Below are 18,962 nucleotides of genomic sequence, written 5' to 3'. Positions count from 1 at the left end.
TATGGGAAAGATCGGCAGAGTGAAGGCTGTGGTCCACCGGTGTGCAAGTGTGGCCTACTGGCAATACAATGTTATATTTGCCTATCACTGGCAAATTTTGACATAAGACAAGCTAGAGGTTGGATTTAGGTTTATTTTGTGATTTATTTAGATACATGGTCATACTCCTTAATGTTACTGACAGACAGTCTGTTGTTCTTTGTATTAGGCAACAACATGTCATTGTTTACAGCCAGCGCCAAGGCCCATATGTGAGACAATCATATGAATTAACCCCTTTTGTTCATTCTATCATAACCACTCTATCAAACCACATCTGTTAATCTAGCACATCATATTACAAACTCTGAACCAATATTTCAAATTAGTGAAAATACATGACAGTTATAAATCGGTTTAAGGGTGTAGTCTAATCTAAAGTAGTGAGCATACTGTTAATTCATTGATCCCCCTTTCCTCCACATTCTGCCCCAGACCAGTTCATCATGTGGATATTACTGCCCATTTCATAGTAACCAGAACTACCCTATAGGTGTATGGCATATTGAGTATCACTGGACCTGTCATTAACTTTTCATTGTTGTTTTATAGCTTAGTTTTGCTATGCACTATGTACAGCATTTTGGATCAATTTGTATTGTGTTAAATGTGCTTTATAAATAAAGGTTGACTGATTGATTGATTAACACTTTAGAGTTTAGTGGAATGTGACAGTGATCATCCTTGTATATAACGTATAATGTGAATATCTAGAGGGCATCATGACCACCAGTCAGTTTGTAAAAGAGTTCTTCGTTCAAGGCACCGGTGTGTTCTTTGCCGCGTGTGCACATGAAGATGTAGCCTCCGATGTACTCGTGCACGATCCTGCAGCTTGCAGTCACACAGCTGAAGGCTATGTTCACATTGCCATTGAACTCGATGGCCACCTGGAAAAATCAGTTAAAGTTAGAATCTAAATACACAGGCACAAATATACAGTCATTTCATTCAATCATTAAGTACACTGAAAAAGATACTGATTAGGAATAATGACGATAAATACACTCAAGAATAACAGGCAGTTAGGTACCTGCTGTGTTTCCCAATTGACGTTCCACTGCCTCATGGTGTTATACCTCCAGGTCTTCAACACGTTTCCAGAGCTCAGATCTATACGTATCAGACGGTTGTTGGCAACTCCTAGGACCTCATCTTTACGGCATCCTTTAAACCTGATTATCCCCCCCCCCAAAAAATGGGATCAGATTTATTGAATTGGCTTCACAGCCCTGCTCCTCTCACACCCTTCAAACCCAGGTGCTTACCTTACCACGAAATAGGAGATCCCAAAATCAGGCAGAGCCTGCCAGATCTGGATAAACCTTAGCAGAGCATGGGTCAGAGAGAGATGAGCCACATTCTGATACGCCTCCAGGATCCGAGGGGTTAACTGTTTGCAAAGGATAAAGTTAAGAACAACTGGAGTGTCATTCTTCCGACGAAACAGCATCCTCAGAGTTTAAGTGTTTGACTTTTTGCTGCACAATACAGTGTAATACTGTTGTTGAGACATTACTACTGTTTTACTCCTGCTTGGTCATTGCAGACTTTTCCTTGACTCTCAACACCAAAATACAGTTAGAACTGTGCACTTCTGTTCCTTGATTTTCCGCTGGACTTTCTGCTAGCACTATTTGTACAACGCTTTGGATAAAAAACATCTGCTAAATGAATAACTGAATGTCAATGTAAGCACCCCCCTCAGTTCACCTGTTTGGTCTTGTATTTTTTGTGGTAGCGTGAAGACACCAGGCCGTGTGTGTCGATGCCGTCACCCGTCTGAGCAACACGAGGGCCCGGGGCGGGCCGCTTCATAGCGAGGAAGGACCGGATGTTCTGCACCTCGCTGGTGAACGATCCGTCTGCTAACGTCTTCCCCTTGGAAGCCAGACGACAAGCCGCCATCCACCTGCTGTACTGCAGCTCCTGCAGGGGACAGTCGTCAAGGGAGATGACGTGGCTACACCCGCAATCCAGATGACTCAGTCGTTTTATTACATAAAAGGATGCAGTGGTGTTTCTGGGTATCAATGGTGTTTTCTGGATATGAGTGGTGTTTCTGGGTTTGAGTGGTGTTTTCCTTACGTTTTCACAGCGCAGGAAGACCTCATTTATGCCCTCGGGTCCGGGGATCAGGAGCTTGATGCAGAACCTCTGGCTGGCAACACACACGTCTGGGATGACCTCACATCCTGGAACAATATCACTCACTTATTCTGCACTTATCTCCTAATGTTTATGCAACACACATTGCCTTTTATTTATTCAGCAGACGCTGTTATCAAAATAGACATATGGATCGTGCATAAAGTACAACAGTGATTCTGTGGTTTGAGGCACGGAAACATCATCATGACTAAAACAGGACTTTATTCTGACAGGGCACCGCAACAGTAAAATTAACATCATACATTAACAACATCGTAAAATATTTTGCTGACTTGCAGCTTAGTCATGCATATCTTTGGTAATTGCATGTGTTTCTGTGAATTCAGCAAATCACATTATAAGTGCTTGAACCCATTACCTCTGAGATTCATCAGCTGAATGGGCTCCTTAAGGCTCTCCTCTTTACTCTTGTAGTAGGAGATGGATGAGTCCTTGAAAGTGAACCAGAACTGCTTGTAGCCTCTCAGAGTTAGTCTTTTCGGTCTAGAGGACGGGGAAACGACGCAAACCAAGAAGGCCAAATTCATTTTTCGTGTCTGCGTGTGTACCCGTGTCGTCTTTGTACCGCGGTGTGCAGCCGCATAAGTGAAAACAATCTATGAAACTCATCTAAAGTCGAAGAAACTGTCATCCATCTTGTTTGATCGATATCCAATTTAAGATTGCAGGAAGGAAAAGGTTGTTAGCGGCACAGAGATGGATGAGAGGCGGGTTCTCCCCAGACAGCTGGAGGGGGATTTATGCTACTCTCACCTGAAGATGTTTAAGTAGTCGTGCAGGACTGGAGCTGTGTCCATCGTTTCCTGTGATGTGACAAAAGAAAAGTTGAAGCGAGTCAAAGAATGAAACTTTTCAGCCGCTTTAAAACCCCAGTCCGTCATGACCACGTCTACACGTGGGGTGTAGCTGAGATGTGGTTGTTTCGTATGTGGTACCTGATAAATACAGACCATTCCTTGAACCTGAAATACTGTTACTACTATGCACTTCTGACCCATGATCTTCTGCTGTACTTTGTAAATGCACTATTTGTGTGTTGCTTTAGATAAAAGTGTCTGGTAAAGGTAAATGAATCAAATGTAAGAATGTTAAATGGGTTATCAGGGAGTTCTAACCAGCAGGTCCATGGGGCTGCTCTTCACATCCACCTCTAAACACTGTAGGGCAGAGTCAAGATCAACCAGAGACGGACATGAAGACTTCCTCTCAGGCTCGGATGCTGACACCTTCCCAATGTGATACTGAGGAGTTATGAACACACACACACACAGGCACACACACACACACAGGCACACACACAGGCACACACACACGCACACAGGCACAGCAGAATATTAAAAGACAAAATAAATGAAGCTGTTATTTGTGTTAAGCGGAGAAAACACACTTCTAGGCCTTATTCATACTTGGAGGGCAGCGAAAACCATCATCTCCTCCTCTGTACAGTCGATGACCTCCAGCAGGACAGCCCAGCGAGCCTGTTCATACAGCTGGGTCAGCCGCACTTCCTCGCTCTGAACAGGACAACACACAACACACAAGCATGTAGCACATGCTATTATCCAAAGAGGATAGAAGGTTGCCGGTTCGATTTCCGTCTGTGCAAAGGGACGCTGTGTCCTTGGGCACTTCACCCTACTTGCCTCGGGGGAATGTCCTTACTGTAAGTCGCTCTGGTTAAGACTGTCTGCTAAATGACTAAATGTAAATGTAAATAACCTGTATTCTCTAGATCTGCAGTCAAAGGCTCTGGCTATAGCCACCCCACAATATTTTACTGATCCAGCTCACAGTCTGTTGATTGACTGGGCAGCTATATGGATGACGTTCAGATGACCAACCGTGGGCTGCAGGTTGTGGAAGCAGTAGTACTTGAAGCGCAGTAGGACTCTGTCGTTCTTCTTGACACCCTGCTGAAGCAGGGAGCGTGACGAGTCCAGCCACCTGAACACGGCAAGAACACTCTTATCGAACCCTTCTGAGGTGCACGTGAAGTCAGTGTGACCGACAAATGAACGCACACACATCAACACATACACTCTAACACACACAAGCACGTACACAGACACACCTGCTGTGAAGTTGGGCTTTGTCAACCAGGTTGGTAAGGCGTTCCATCTTACTGGTTGTCTCAGGGGAGGGGAGGGGCTGGCTGATAGACAGGGCCCTGTACACAGCCTCGGTTTGGGGTGAATCAGCAAAGTGCACAGGCATCCCGTTGGACAGGGTGGGGACTGGACCTTAAGTTTACCCACAGGCGTGATAGACGGACAACAGTGAAGTGGAGAATGATTCACAAATTATGTTTCATATTGCGCCCCCACAATCTGAACAGAGCATGTCTCTGAGAAAAGGAGGGAAGACTGTTTAAGATCCTTGTTCTATGTGAATAGTACTGTATATAATTGAACAGAATACAACTTTATTGTCCATCCAGTAAGGACATTTTTGTTCCACGTCACTTTCGATGATTACCTGCCGTGAGTGAAAGACTGGTGATGTCATGTTCTTCCCCCTCTCCTTCCTTCTCCTTCTCCCCTTTCTTCTTCTTCTGTTCCCTGGGCCTCATGAGTGACAGCTCCTCAGGCTGCTGTATGTCTGGAGGGTGTGCAGGAGACGACACGAAGACAGACACGTTCCAATTGTGTGCATACTGTCCTGCTTCCAACAGTTGCTTCTTTATCGGGGGCAGCTGCAGTACAGTATAAGTATAAAGTATACGATTTGGGACGCAGCCTTACTTAGCAGGCGACCGATTACCATGACGGTCTGGAAGACGGGAGACGAGAAGGAGGCCCGGAGCCTCAGAGTGGCCCCGTTGGGCATGCCCAGCCTTAGGGGCTTGTGCTGGGGCGTGAGGCTCAGGCTGGCGTCCGCGTGGATCTCATACTTCTCCAGAGTCCAGGACGTCCGCAGGAGCCACTGCTGCTTCTGCTCCCACCACAAGGCGTGGTCAGACCAGTCTTTATTGATCCCTATGAGGCAGGCAGACAGGCAGAGAGGCAGGCAGGTAGACCGACAGACAGACAGGCAGAATGGCAGGCAGACAGGCAGATAGACAGGCAGGCAGATAGACAGGCAGGCAGACAGGCAGACAGGCAGATAGACAGGCAGACAGACAGGCAGATAGACAGGCAGACAAACAGGCAGGAAGGCAGACACACAGGCAGACAGATGGACAGACAGAGATAGACAGGCAGGTGGGCCGATTATAATCTCCAAGACACCTATACTACGTAATTATAGGTGGTTCAACCCCATCGGGTATGGAAAGGAAACTTACGAGTTTTTTCCACAATTCTGAGAATTACCCCGCCGATATGTAGGTCAGAGGTTACACTGATTCTGAGGGGAGGGGCTTCTGGGCCAAGCTCCTCCAAGGAGACACATAGATCCCAGGCAGCCATCTTGACAGACATAAATACAGAAGTGGACTTGAAAATCAGAGCTGTGCATGACCCAGAATCCCTGATCCTGAAGTGTTAAGTGTGACTATGCTGCCTTGAAGGACAGCCTGTGGACAACATTTAGACCCTCATACACCCATCCTGTTCAAATCAGCAGAAATTGTATTAGCAAGCTCTCACAGAAATCTGGTCGTTGATTTTTTAATTGAGATATTTGTATAGTTGACCTCCAACATATGTGAAAGATATTGGCTTTGTGGAACATGTACAAAACCCAGTAGGTTGTAACATGAGATAACACAAAACAATGACTCAATTAAACGTAAGCATCAGGACCATCACTGTCTGGCCAGGACCATCACTGTCTCGTTAGAAACTTTGACTCCACATACACAACAGAAGCATTCCTCTCACACATCCTCTTCTCCTTGCCAATGTGTGTAACACATTAGCCACTAAAACAGCCTCCCTTCTCTCTTACCTGATCTCGGAGAGCCACTCGTTCTCTTCAGGGTAAAACAGGTGTCAGTCTTCTGTCACCGTGTGACTGTCTCCATACAACTTGCAAAAACCAGAGAGCCACTTCCTCTTGTCTAGCTCAGCGGCTGCGGTTTCATCTCGAACTGAGAAAACTTCAAGAAATACCTCTTCTGCTTTCACAAGCAGTTAAGAGGGAGCTATCTGGGATCACCACCATACATTAAAAGCTAACCATTCATGCTGAGATTGTTAGTTATTTAGGTAGATAGATAACAACTCTGACACGGATGAGCCGTCAGCATCATGTCTAGTTTTATGACAGGGCTGTATCAAAAATGGGACTCTTTTGACTTGTCTAATTACCCCCTCTAGTGGTTAAACTGACAAACCTGGCAAAGAAAGTCAAGGCACATCACCCTAAACTCCACATCCTGTTTTTCTGAATGGGGATTTTCAAAAGCCTATTATTAGTAGGCCCAGTCATTTCAAAACACATTTATGGATAGGTAGTTACTTATAAAAACTACTTTCGACAGCTCAATACAGCCACTTCCAAATATATTTGTTGACAGAAATAACATGGGACACCAATGAGCTTAGAAATACATTCAGATATATTTGCAGGATTAATTTCACTTGTACAATACAGTTTCGGGGCTTTAACTTTGACATACAACAGTGTGAGCGAGCGCCGAATGTTGTTTGATGTGCTTGACGTATTTTCATTGACACACATGACCAAACCCTCCCATGTTTCTACACTACAATTTATTTAGTAGCACCACGTGCTGTTAACAAAAAATAAAGAAAACTCTAGCTGACCCAAGGCTATGGTGGAAATGCTGAAGAGTAAGCATGAATCAATACGTCTTTTCACACAATACTCTCCTTCCATTCCCTGTCGATGTGAAAGATGCACATGGCTGGAATATGATAGTACACAAGAACTGTGGGGTACATGGGGGGTGTCACATGACGGCATGAGCTTTCCCTTTGAGGGGGAACAGAGGAGGAAAATCTGTACTTATCGACCAACTTCAAATCACCTCCAGAACTGTAACAATAAATTTGAGCAAGCGGACTCCATAGACCGAATGTGTGATGTCTAATTTTTTTTTTTTTTTAACAGATTCGCTTTATTTTGACAGAAATGAGCGCCAAACATGTTAATAAGGCATATCAACATCGCACTTTAACACTAGCATTATTTTAGATATCCATCAATAGACATCGATTGGATCATCAAACATAAGGTTTTACTGTGGTAACCTCAACTGTCATGGGCACCCCCCCCCCCCCAGATATGTGCGATGGAGAGAGAGAGAGATTAGGTACTTTTGAGTGAAATAATTTAAGGCCATGACATAAGGGGGGGTAAATGCAATGTGGGCAGATGTTTGGCCGAAAACACAGTAAATGGTTAGGGGTGGAGGAGGATGTTGTGTATTGAGGGAATGGCGTCTGGATCCTCCAGTTGCTGTTTCTTCATGTGTAGCCCCTGTCCTGACCCGTCCTCTCATCACCGGATGGCTATCAGTCCCACGTCTATGAGCTTCTGGATCTTCTGAGCAATACCTGGGTTCTTAAGGTGACTGGAAACAAGAGACAACAAATTGTGTTAGTGAAAAAAAAATTTCTTCACATTTTCTAATTTCTTCAAAAAGTAATTTTGCTACTCAGTGTGGGGATGTGGAGAATGGGGAGTGGATGGTTGATGTGCTGTGTTGGTCTGGGTCTGATTGGCTGGGCTGGGTCTGGTGTGTGTGTGTGTGTGCTGGGCTGGGTCTGATTGGCTGCTTACTCGCTGAGTGCCTGAGGGTCTTTCTGCATCTGCTCCAGGATCATGCGCATGGCGGGGTCGCTCATGATCTGCTGCACCTCCGGGTCAGACATGGCCCGACGCTTCACATCCTCCGGGCTGTCGTTCCTCACCGACTGGTTCATCAGGCAGCGCTGGATGCCCTCTGTCGCCTCCTGGAGGAGAGGAGGAGGAGTGGAAATGAAGAGATGAGAAAGAGAGCAGTAGAGGAGTAGGAAAGAGGAGATGAGAAGGAGGAGGGTTGAACAGACGGTGGTCATGAAAGATCTCCCAAGAGAGCATCACATTTCAGTTTCTGCTTATCCAGGCATGGATTTTATGAGGCAAAAACAACCTTTCAGTGCCGGTCACTGTACCTTAGAGTTGGCGTCAAGCTCCAGGGCTTTCTGGTAAGCATCTATCGCTTTGGTGAAATCTTTCATGGCCTCAAGAGCAGCTGCCTTGCGGGTGTAACCTTTAACTGTGGGGGAAAGAGGGTTGTAAAAGAATAAGTCAAATATCTTTCACACCCAGGGATGCTTTGAAATAGAACTTTAAAATAAAAAATACCAACTTCCATTGACATTCACATTGCTGTTTAATAAGGAGATGACTCATTTGCACTCACTGAAGGTTGGATCCAGCTTGATGCAGTCCTCACAGTCCTGAGAGAGGTGGGATAGAGAGGGGGCTTGTCAGTGTTTATACTCAGGCTTTACATCATGGATTCAAGTGGCAACACGTCCCCACCGCCCGCTGTAGCATGTCCACGTTTTCAAAAAACATCTGTCGGATCACCTCCTGTGCCTTTGGCCGTACGCGAGTATAATTCCTTCCATGTTCCTTTAATGATAGTTGAGTTGGTGATGCGTATGACGATGCGTACCTTGAGTGCTAGCTGGAACTCCAGCAGTTTGGTGTAGCAAGCAGCTCTGTTGCTGAAGAGCTTGGCATCTTCTGGGTTCCTTTTGATGGCCTCAGAGTAATGCTTCATGGCTACGGGGTAGTCTCCTGCGCACACACACGACAGGTCAGACTGGCAGGCGTACCCGGAAGCTACCGTCACAACATTATTACCACTGTCTTATTCTGCATACATGAACTTTAATATCAACTCTGACCACCTAAAACCCTGTTAGGACTCCGCACTTCTGCCCCATGATCTTCAGCTGGACTATTCACATGCACTAAAATATGGTATGTTGCCTGGTAACAAACAGAATGTCAAATGCGATGAGCGCGCACCTTTCTGGAAGGCCTCGTTGCCCTTGTTCTTCTCCTCCAGCGCCACCTCAGGGTTGATGTACGCCAGCTTCTCCTGCTCCTTCAGGAACTTCTCCGCCTTGAGAGAACGAACAACGCAACCCGTTAAAAAGGCGAACGCGGGACCGTCCGGCGGTGCCCATGGAAACGCTCCTGGGATGGCGTGGCGCTCATACCTGCTGGCACTTCTTGAGCACGTCGGGGGTTCGGTGCTCTGTCAGGCTCTTGTTGAAGAACTGGATAGCCTCTGTGTACTTCTCCTGCTTGAAGTAGGAGTTCCCGATCCTAGCCAAGGCCCTGGGACAGGAGCAACAGCCAGTATTAAAATGAGACCTTCATCCTTCAGCTGTACATCATCTGTATAAAAAATTACACAGATATCGCATGTGTCTACAATATACATCCAATCACAAATATGTGATTTGCTTGAGTGGACCCAGCAGCCTACAATCATGTTTGTCATTAGAAGCCAACCATAAAATGCACACAAATGAGGCAACAATTATCTATAGTCAAGTAAAAACGGGCTATATCCGTTAACTTGCTTCCATAGTGAGGTAGCAGGGGAAACAATCTTAAACGGCTGTTGGGAACTTGAAGGAGCACGACCCTAAACAGGTTACATTGGGTTGACCGTTCAGAGCATATCTGCCAAAAGGGTTACAATAGAAAGCTCTGGAACTCCTCCACAGACTCCTCCCCAGTTCCCTCGCTGGAGCGCAGAGAACATGGGTTGTTCATTTAAGTGTCGGATTAGGTAGAAGACGTCATATCTGAGTTTGGGGCTCCCTTGATGTGTGTCTGTGTGTCATCCAGCCCCCCAGCAGGCCCTGGGAGTGCGAGTGGGGGGCCGTGTGCAGCAGGAAGGAGGGAGGAAGCAGGAAAGAGGGAGGACTCACTTGGCGATCTGCCTGTAGTCCTCTCGGTTTTCGCGGCCCACATCGATCGCCTTCTCACACAGCTCCCGACACTTCTCATACTCGGCCTTCTCAAAGAACACCGCTGGACACACAGAAAGGTTGAGGTTTTTTCCCCCCGTACAATTTCCAATCTCAAACAAAATAAACAGATTACTCAGGAACATTACTAAAGATGGAACCCAAACTCTACCCCTTCCGATATCAATGTGACAAGTGGAATTACAGAGTTGATTCGACAGATAAAACAGTTGTTGAATCTTCTTAGTAAACCATCAGCTAACTATGAGTCTACCTGCTTGATTGGAGATGTAAGTCATATTGGTAGGGTCGTGTTTGACAGCTTCTTCATAGTGTTTCAGGGCAGAATCAAAGTCTTTGTTCTTGTAAGCAGCATTCCCCAACTCCTTCGCCTTCAGAGCCTTTGAAAGAACAGCACATATTCATAAAAGCATGAAGACTTCACTGATCCTAACAGCTGCACATGAGAACAGAAGCAGCATGAAACCCTCGTTAGACTAAGGTGAGTCAGATGGCTGACCAGTTAGGGAATCGGGTTGTTAAGCAGATGGTTGCCGGTTTGATTCCCGGCTGCGCAAAACAACATTGCGTCCTTGGGCAGCGTCTGCTAAAATGACTAAATGTAAGTAGTCTTCGGTCGAGGACTGCCGCACAATCCTGATGATTGGGATTCCGTGCGTCAGGTGTACCTGTCTCTTGTTCTCGGGAAGGTCCTCCTCTTTGGGGGTGGGCGGCTTGGTCTCTTTGGGTTTGGGGGGCGGAGGGGGGGAGGGCTCATCCTCCTCGTCCATCCCAGCCAGGTCCAGACCCAGCAGGACAGACAGGGTGGTCATTACCCGAGGATCCTGCAGCTTCCTGCACACACACACAGACAGACAGACAGGCAGGGTGGTGATTACCCCAAGATCCTGCAGCTATCCACACACACACACAGGCTGACAGACAGGGTGGACATTACCTAGCTTTCTACAAACACACTTTCAGACTTTTCAGAGTAAGAAAGACTAAACTTTCACTCCAAATATGTTCACACATTTTTTATTTATTTTTTACAATTGTTTTACCGTCAATCTATTGCCCACGATCAATGGGAAAATTGAGGGTACAAGCTCCACTAATATTACAGGAGCATACTGAACACATGAGGATAAACCAAACTAGAACCCAGCATGCTGGTGTGGTGTGGGTAAGCCACTCACGTGCCCAGCTCTGAGGGCTTGTCCTTCAACTGCTGCAGTAGCTCTCTGTAGCTGGGGTCAGACAGCAGGGCGCGGGTTCTGGGGTCGCCCTCCAGCTTCTCAAACATGTTGGGAGTGGCAAAGGGGTTCATCATCTTTTTCTCTGTGGAGAGAAGTGAGCAAGGGAAAGAGTGCTCCAATCAGGTCCTATTTGACTCGAGATAATGTTACACCTAGCTTTACATCTTGTAATCTTTCTCTACACACTTGTTGTAGGGAAAGACTGATAGTCAAACATTTGTATCACCTCAGTTGTGTGTATTTTACAAACCTGACAGTTTCTCCACTCAAAATGGTAAAAAAACAAAATTTTTAAAGGCAGTTGGGAAAATGCAAAAACATTGAGTGACGTCATGAGGGGATCTACCTGCTAGCCGTGCCTCAATGTTCTGTAACCCCTCCTTGAGCTGCTGGTTTCCCGGCTCATTTCTCAGTCCCTCCTGATACGTGGCCTTGGCATCCTCAAACCGCCCTAGGAACTCCTGTGCTGCGGCCTTCCTGGAGTAGCCCTGGGCAACACAACACGTCAGGTTCGACACCTCATGACACATCCCATCAAACTGGTGTACATTTACATGACATTTTGTTAATTTAGCAGATGTTTTTTTTTTTTTATATATATCCAAAGCGACATACATATACCGCATATGGAACGGAAGTAGAAAATCGAGGAGTGGAAGCGCATGGTTGTAACAGTATTTTTTGCTGGTCAGGGGATGGGTCAGTGTAAAAACGCACCAGGCACAACTGTTGAAACCGTTCCATGTTGTCATCTCACCTTTCCCCAGTCGGGTTTGATCTTGATGGTCTGACACGCATCCTGCAGAGCGCTGTCATAGTCTCCCTTCTTGGCGTGCGCTGCTGAGCGGTTGCTGAAGAGGACGTGGTTGGAAGGGTCGAGGGCCAGCGCTTCAGTGTAACAGCGGACTGCCTCTTCGATCTTCCCTGCACTCAGGGCCTTGTTTCCCTGGTCTTTCAACTGTGTCACCTGAGAGACAAAAGAGAGAGACAATGAGGCTTGACGCTGAGCCAACATATTCCTAACGAGGTTGTCATTGACGTTTTACAATCGGTCAAACAACAAAGCCATTTAGAAACTATAAAGCAACATTTTCAAGACCATCTGTTTCATCAGCTGCCAGACTTAACTGGAGAAAGCGATCCAATCAGCTGTCACTGACACTTACTGACTTGACATGAATGCCCCTGCTCAAGTCTTATGCTAACATGAGTGTCGAGCCGATTTGATGTTCCTGTGATTTGTTTCTACTACCAATATCTCTGTACCAATATCTACACAAGATGTCTAGCAAGCCACTGCAACTACGTGCAGTGTTGCAAGTCTAACAAGACAACGTAAGATAGCTGGCCTACACAACAATGCGAATAAGTTGACCACACGCGCGTTATTGCTAACGTCAAAACGAAACAAATTAAATTGACATCATTGTTGTTAATTACACATTTTAATGTAGCTATCTCAAATTTAACTATATTTATCTCGGCGTCTTGGTGTGATCTAGCTGACGCAGGACTGTATCTCATTGACGTTTACAAGCTAGTTAGCTAGCTGGCTAACACCGCTAGCTCATCATTGCAGCCGATGTGCTGGTATAGCCTACAGTTTCTGGAACATTTCGGTGAAGGACTCAGTCATGTCCAACAACGTCGTTAGCGAGTGAGTGCTAGATGCTCTATAAATCTGAGCCCAATTTAAATGACCTAGCCATATATATCATGAGGTGAAGGGTGTATATGTCTACCCACAACGAAATAGTTGGCTAACCTAATAGTTTAAATTGGCTCTGATAAATTACCTCCATTTAACCGAAGCACGTTAACAGCACCACGCAGCAAGTTGTCAATGCGCTAACCGGTTAAGACATTGCTAGCTAGGTAGCTAAGCTAGAGCTAACAATGAGGACCGTATCGTGCAGGACAAATCGGCAAACAATTTAATATGATAATCGTTAAACGTGTTACGACGATCAAATACGACCAAGCTAAGTCAATGTAAAAAGTATTTCAAATCGATATATATTTTACTGTAACACTGAGCACAGTTGTTACTCACTTTCTCCATGGTGAGACCATGAGGTTCCAGAAAGTACTGCGTAAAGAGAAAGACGATAGCGCCACCCACTGCACATAAATGAGGAGGAGCAATATTACCAAGCTTATTGACAGAAATATGATAGTCACTATTAAATATGACAATAAATGCATTAATATGTGATTACTTACACAGTTATCCACTATACCGCCCTGTGTCGGTTGTAGAATGTTCCGTGTCAATAAACTATTGTGGACTGAAGGTGTTTCTGCAATTTTGGCAAACGGCTTTATATATGCAAACTGGACTTCCTCAAAGATCAGTTTTCTCCCGTAATGCAACTGTGTCATATGATTGGCCAATGAACTATTTAGATTCCTTCTTAGCGAATCAAAGGCGGCTGTGAGCTAAATGCGTTGAGCAAAGCAACGCTTATCAAGAACACGTCAAATGGCTTTCCAGTTCCTTCTGGTTCATTCTATTGACGGCATACAACAGCTTCTCTATGAATGTACATTAAGATCATAAAAATGTATTGTCTGATCCATCAGCATGTCTATTATTATGGTTTGGAAGTTAAATTACTTGGCGTATCAAACTAGACTATTCAATTTCCAAAGTTACACATTTTGGCAGTAACTGAGTAACAGCATCACTGATCAAAACAATGACAAAATATAAGATATTCCAGTTGGTATCAGATCCTTTCTATATGTTTACATACTTTTAATTTTTATATTTTTTTTGTCACTTAGTGTAAATAACTTTATTTTCGCTGAAGAGTAGCTAGTCTAACTACCTTTTGGATCTAACTTCTAATAAGGCACACAGATTTGGAAAGATTATCTAGATTGTTTGAGATTTGTTGACCGTGTCGGCATAACTATGTGGGTAAGACAGGCGTTTTGAATGTCGGCTTGCGTGTTTATGATAGTGAGACATAAACGTTCTTAATCGGCTAAATATACTTTTGATATGATTTTACAGATTTGATTGCGCCTGGCTCCTTTTGCACGTAGTTGCAGTACTATCCACAGCCTGAAGGGGACAGTGTGAGATCATGATATAACCTAATACTCCTCTCCACCCCAGGCAAGATCATATTCCCTCTTGAAAATTGGTACTGTATAATATATGATTACAGATGTGGAAGTATGGATCTTTTATGTGTTTTCCAAATCCAGATTCCCTCTTGAGGAATTTGAATCAAACCCAAAGCAAAGGAAGCTTGTTAAGACCACGGAATGGTCTGACAACTAAAAGTCACACTTAACGATGGAAATCATGTGAAGAATTGAGGAGCATGAGATAAATGCTGAAAAACCTGTCCTGTTCATAACACATTAATCATAATCTCACGTGTTCCACTTCCTCAAAACCCGAGAGGCTGCAAACCACACACAGGACCAGCATTGCTGGGAGGAGATTCCCTGCAGGGATAATCATAATATCGGGCTTCAGAATTTGGCATGCATTAAAACTGTATTCTGAGGGGAGATAATGAATTTCGAATGAACATAAGTGTCCCAGCAACATCAACATTTTATATAGTTGTAGATCTGTGTGTGTGTTTGTGTGTGTGTGTGTAAAAGGGCATGTATGGATGTGTGTTGTGAGGGAGGTAAAGAGGGAGTCTTTCACAGCTCACTGCACAACGAGATTGCCTGCAGAAAGGGGCGACAGCAATGGGAGAAAAATGAGAGTGGCGAGCCAAAGCAAGGAAGAGCTTTTCTGAGCATTCCTGAGGATTGAGGAGAACACAAAGGGATATAGAGGTCCAAGGTTGAACCATAGAAACATCACGTGTAAAAAAAAAAACACTTAAAAGAAGAGAAAAATGGATGCGCTGCAATGTCACGGAGAAAACACATGAATCACAGGAAAAAGGAGGATGGAAGGTGAACGAGGGAGGTGGATAGAGAGAGTCCGGAGGAAGGCAAGGGGTAGATAAATGAGAGGAGGGCATAGGAGGGTCCCTCCCTGAGGTGGGCACACAGACAACAACCAGAGCGGTTGTAGGGAGGAGGACAGCCGTCGGGGGGGGGGGGGGGTTGTTGGTTCGTGAGCAGGGAGTATCGATTGATTTATTCCGACTGTATCGATTACCCAACAGCCCTGTCCGTGAAGGAAAGGAGGATTAAGGCACTGGCTTGTGTAATGAATGAGGTTTGTGAAGTGGGGAGAGGTGGGTTGACACTAAATCAGTGTGGTGGTGAGTATCCATGGGCCCAATGCGCTAGAATCATGTGTTTTTTTTGCATGTGTTCGTGTGCATGTTTGTATATGTTTGTCTGTGTTCATGTATGTGTGTGAGACATGTATATACTGTATTTGAGTATGTGTGTGCACATATGTTTGTGTGTGTGCGTAATACACGTGTCTGTGTGTGTGCACGTGTGTGTCTATGTGTGTGTGCATGTGTGTGTGTGGGTGTACAGTAGACCCAGGTGCAAGGGCGACTTATTCTTCTCCAGCTGGCCTCAGCCCATAACAGGAGTCACCCAACCAACCAATCAGCTTTCAGATGTGGGCAGAGCAGCTTTCTTTGGTCACAGAGACAAACTCAGACTTGATTATACGCTTATTATACCAATCACATTTGTTGCGGTCGAGAACTTGTACCTGTCCTCGTAATAGGCCTTCTTTACACCTAATTGCCTGCATTGTATCTGTGAATCAAATAAAATGTTATCTGTTAATTCAATCCACAGTCATAATCATAATAAGATTTGGAATGTAATTAGACATTGGATTCTTCTACTTTTTCCGAGCAGCGGCTCAAAGTCCTTTGGGCTTCACTCAGAATGAAATTGGATTGACTGATTGATTTATGTATGTCAAATGAAGGACACACACAGTCGGACAAAGAGGAGAGCGACGGAGGGAGTTACGGAGAAAGAGGAGAGGAATCACTGATGGGTGGATGGATGGATGGATGGATGAAAGGATGGAGGGGCTGGCGGTGGGTGGGGGTGAGGTGGGGGTACAGAAACAGACGGGGACAAATGGAGTGTGAGAGACAGAGGGGGAGACTTGCCGCCTCCTGCCTGCTGACCTCAGCCCTGCTCTCAGCCAATCAATACAGAAAGAGGGCTTGGAGAGATGGGGGTGGGGGGGGTTGTGTCACTCCCAATAAAGATCGGAAATACAGTGACATTGGGTCTGTCTAGCCTAACCCCCCTCCCCTCCCCAATCTCTCCAACCTTTTGACATGTCCCTGTTTAATATGGTCCCCTAGTAATCCTATAAAGACAAGAGCCCTAGAGCACTTAGACTGTCCTTCGTTCCAGGGGGAGAAAAGAGAGAGAGAGGGGAGGGGGGTGGAATGTCAGTCCGATACAAATGACTGTATCTCCCCAGGCCCGCTTATGCCTCTGTGTATTTTGCCTGACTTCTTCCGTGTGTTGTGAAACACAAAAAATAGTCTGGGGTTCGATCATTCAGCATCTGGAGAATATATATGTACACATTACTGCTTCAACAGGAATCTGTCACCCGACTTTGCAGAGGGAAGGGTACCCTGAAATTGAGCTATTTTTCCTTCCATTATTACTATTTCTTTATTTTTTTTACAGCAGACAGACTTGCTTGTTTTTCTTTTTACCATTCAGCCTGAATTGCTTGGCTGATGATCCCACTGCATTAGGATATTCTACAGCATCTTACACTGTGGAAACAAGAAGTCGTACTTCAGGTAATCTCAATGTTCTTGTTTAGAACACAGAGAGGGTGAGGATGTGTAGGTTTACCTGGGTTCGTCTGCTGTGCAGGTCTGTGAAAGTGTCCATGTGAGGGAGAAAGAGTATTTGCCTCTGGGACACGAGGAGGAAGCAGCCATGGAAATTGATAATGTTGTGCCAAAGCATTGAACAGCCGGGCTTTACTGTAGAGGATTTACTGTCTTTAGAACTTTAAAAGTTAATTTACACATTTAAATAGGCAAAGAATTGACAGACAGATGGGCGGGATGGAAAACAACATCAAAGTCAAAAAAGCTTGCACATCTCCCCTTTAATCACATAGAAAAGAGACAACCTTTATACAAAATAGTCATTTTTTCCCTCGGTTTTGAGTCCAACAAAGTAGGAGAGCAATGTTTTTTTTCTAACAGCAGCAGCCTACAAAAGAACACAGGAAAATATGGAGGGCTTGACAAAATAACAACAAACAGATAACGATCCTGTTGAATTTCTCGCTGATGTTGAAAAACCAAACCAGGTCCCTGGTTCTTCCTTCAGAACACGCGCGTGACTTAACAGCTGAATTCTCGGTCCGCTAATTACACCAAGGGCGTCCCTGTCTTGTGTGAATTGGGTGATGAGCACTCAACGATGTGAAGGGCCAGAAAAGGCCAGAGTGAATGAGGACGTAAATGATCAGTAAGTGATGTTAATGATGATGTTAAAGAAGATAATGATGAGCACCATTTCACCCGGAAAGCTCTACAAAGGGTGCTGGTTGCTGGGCGCATGAAGCCAACCCTGGTCGCTGTGTCAGGTGTTTTACAGTAAATATTAGTTTGAGCACAGAGAGGAGGGATATTTTTACAGAGAAGCTGACGAGGTGAGCTGAAGTAGAGTAGCACTGGCATCTGTGGCACTGGGCAGCAGGTGGGACAACTGCTGGTACGAAACAGCAGGGGCCTGACACACACACACACACACACACACACAAACACACACACACACACGAACACACACACATATGCATGCACACACTCACCAACTGCCGAGGCAGTCAGCAGGAGCCGTAAACCTGCAGATGGTTTAAAAATAACGACTGCAAGTGCTCCCAGCTTTGGAAGAGATGCACATGATCTGCATGCATGCTCTGGTGTGTAGCCTCTCTGCCTGCCATGCACGCCCCCCCCCCCCCCCCACAGACACACACACACACGCTCACACGCACACACACGCACACAGGCCAAGACATGCAAGCTCACCTGGGAACAGTAAGAACCAGAATCAAACAAATATAATCCAGGAAGGAGATAGAGAGCGGTAGGTTGAGAGAGGGAACAAGCAGTGAAATATAAGTGTTGTGTTTCTTTGTGAAAGCTGGTTCCTTTTGATCTGATGTTGCAAATACCTCATTCGGGTTCATGTTTTGAAAAATAAATATTAATTAATTTTATTATTATTATTTTGTTTGTTTTCTGTGCTCTTATGTGAGGTGAAATGACTGTAATTTAAAAAATAAAAGTAACACTTTGAATCCCCAAGTCCCCTGAGGTTGAATGAATTTCCGAATCCACAATATACATTCCATGCCGTGGGCACAAACTTTAAAAAAGCTTTGTGTTGAGCTTCGCAAACAACTCAGACTGACTCCTCAGTGTAGAAATGAGATATTTGTGATGGTAACAACTTTAAATCACTGCCCGAAACATCCCATCTGGACGCTCCCAACAAAGATGGCCAAGTCACACTGTTGTTGTTTTCCAGTTTGGGATTTCGATTAAAAAAATGTCACGCAGGACACCCCTCTGACGTGTCGTCTGACAGGAGACCCAATCAGACGCCACGGTGCAGGAAGCACGATTGGTGTCCCCCTCAGAAAACAGTACAGTGATAA

General features: G+C 45.1%; 2 protein-coding genes across 3 annotated transcripts; both read right to left on the bottom strand.

Annotated features, from left to right (window-relative positions):
* Positions 1 to 123: 123 nt before the first annotated feature.
* fermt3a (FERM domain containing kindlin 3a) lies at positions 124 to 5,618 on the bottom strand. The gene is made up of 14 exons (XM_084697606.1): positions 5,495 to 5,618; positions 4,953 to 5,186; positions 4,687 to 4,809; positions 4,283 to 4,451; positions 4,053 to 4,155; positions 3,618 to 3,725; positions 3,327 to 3,452; positions 2,965 to 3,014; positions 2,570 to 2,694; positions 2,128 to 2,234; positions 1,753 to 1,968; positions 1,308 to 1,432; positions 1,073 to 1,214; positions 124 to 929 (listed from the first exon to the last, which is right to left on the bottom strand). Exons 1-14 carry the CDS (start codon positions 5,616 to 5,618, stop codon positions 750 to 752), a joined length of 1,932 nt encoding a protein of 643 aa, XP_084553732.1. The 3' UTR covers positions 124 to 749.
* A 1,071-nt stretch (positions 5,619 to 6,689) lies between these two features.
* stip1 (stress-induced phosphoprotein 1) lies at positions 6,690 to 13,732 on the bottom strand. 2 transcript variants are annotated; one of them, XM_084697605.1, is made up of 15 exons: positions 13,580 to 13,732; positions 13,410 to 13,477; positions 12,114 to 12,323; positions 11,703 to 11,844; positions 11,297 to 11,438; positions 10,787 to 10,952; positions 10,372 to 10,498; positions 10,059 to 10,161; positions 9,336 to 9,456; positions 9,142 to 9,238; positions 8,783 to 8,907; positions 8,525 to 8,561; positions 8,274 to 8,377; positions 7,900 to 8,072; positions 6,690 to 7,690 (listed from the first exon to the last, which is right to left on the bottom strand). In XM_084697605.1, exons 2-15 carry the CDS (start codon positions 13,416 to 13,418, stop codon positions 7,618 to 7,620), a joined length of 1,629 nt encoding a protein of 542 aa, XP_084553731.1. In that variant the 5' UTR covers positions 13,419 to 13,477; positions 13,580 to 13,732; the 3' UTR covers positions 6,690 to 7,617. The 2 variants fall into 2 exon arrangements, with proteins under 2 accessions (XP_084553731.1, XP_084553730.1); XM_084697604.1 differs by having other exon boundaries at positions 13,410 to 13,445; positions 13,580 to 13,598.
* Positions 13,733 to 18,962: the final 5,230 nt, after the last annotated feature.

Source organism: Hypomesus nipponensis, chromosome 5, assembly GCF_054491055.1.
Source record: "Hypomesus nipponensis isolate SF chromosome 5, ASM5449105v1, whole genome shotgun sequence".
NCBI classification, from domain to species: domain Eukaryota; kingdom Metazoa; phylum Chordata; class Actinopteri; order Osmeriformes; family Osmeridae; genus Hypomesus; species Hypomesus nipponensis.
Note: the sequence above shows the minus strand (reverse complement) of the source record. Positions and strands in the feature narration are given on the sequence as shown.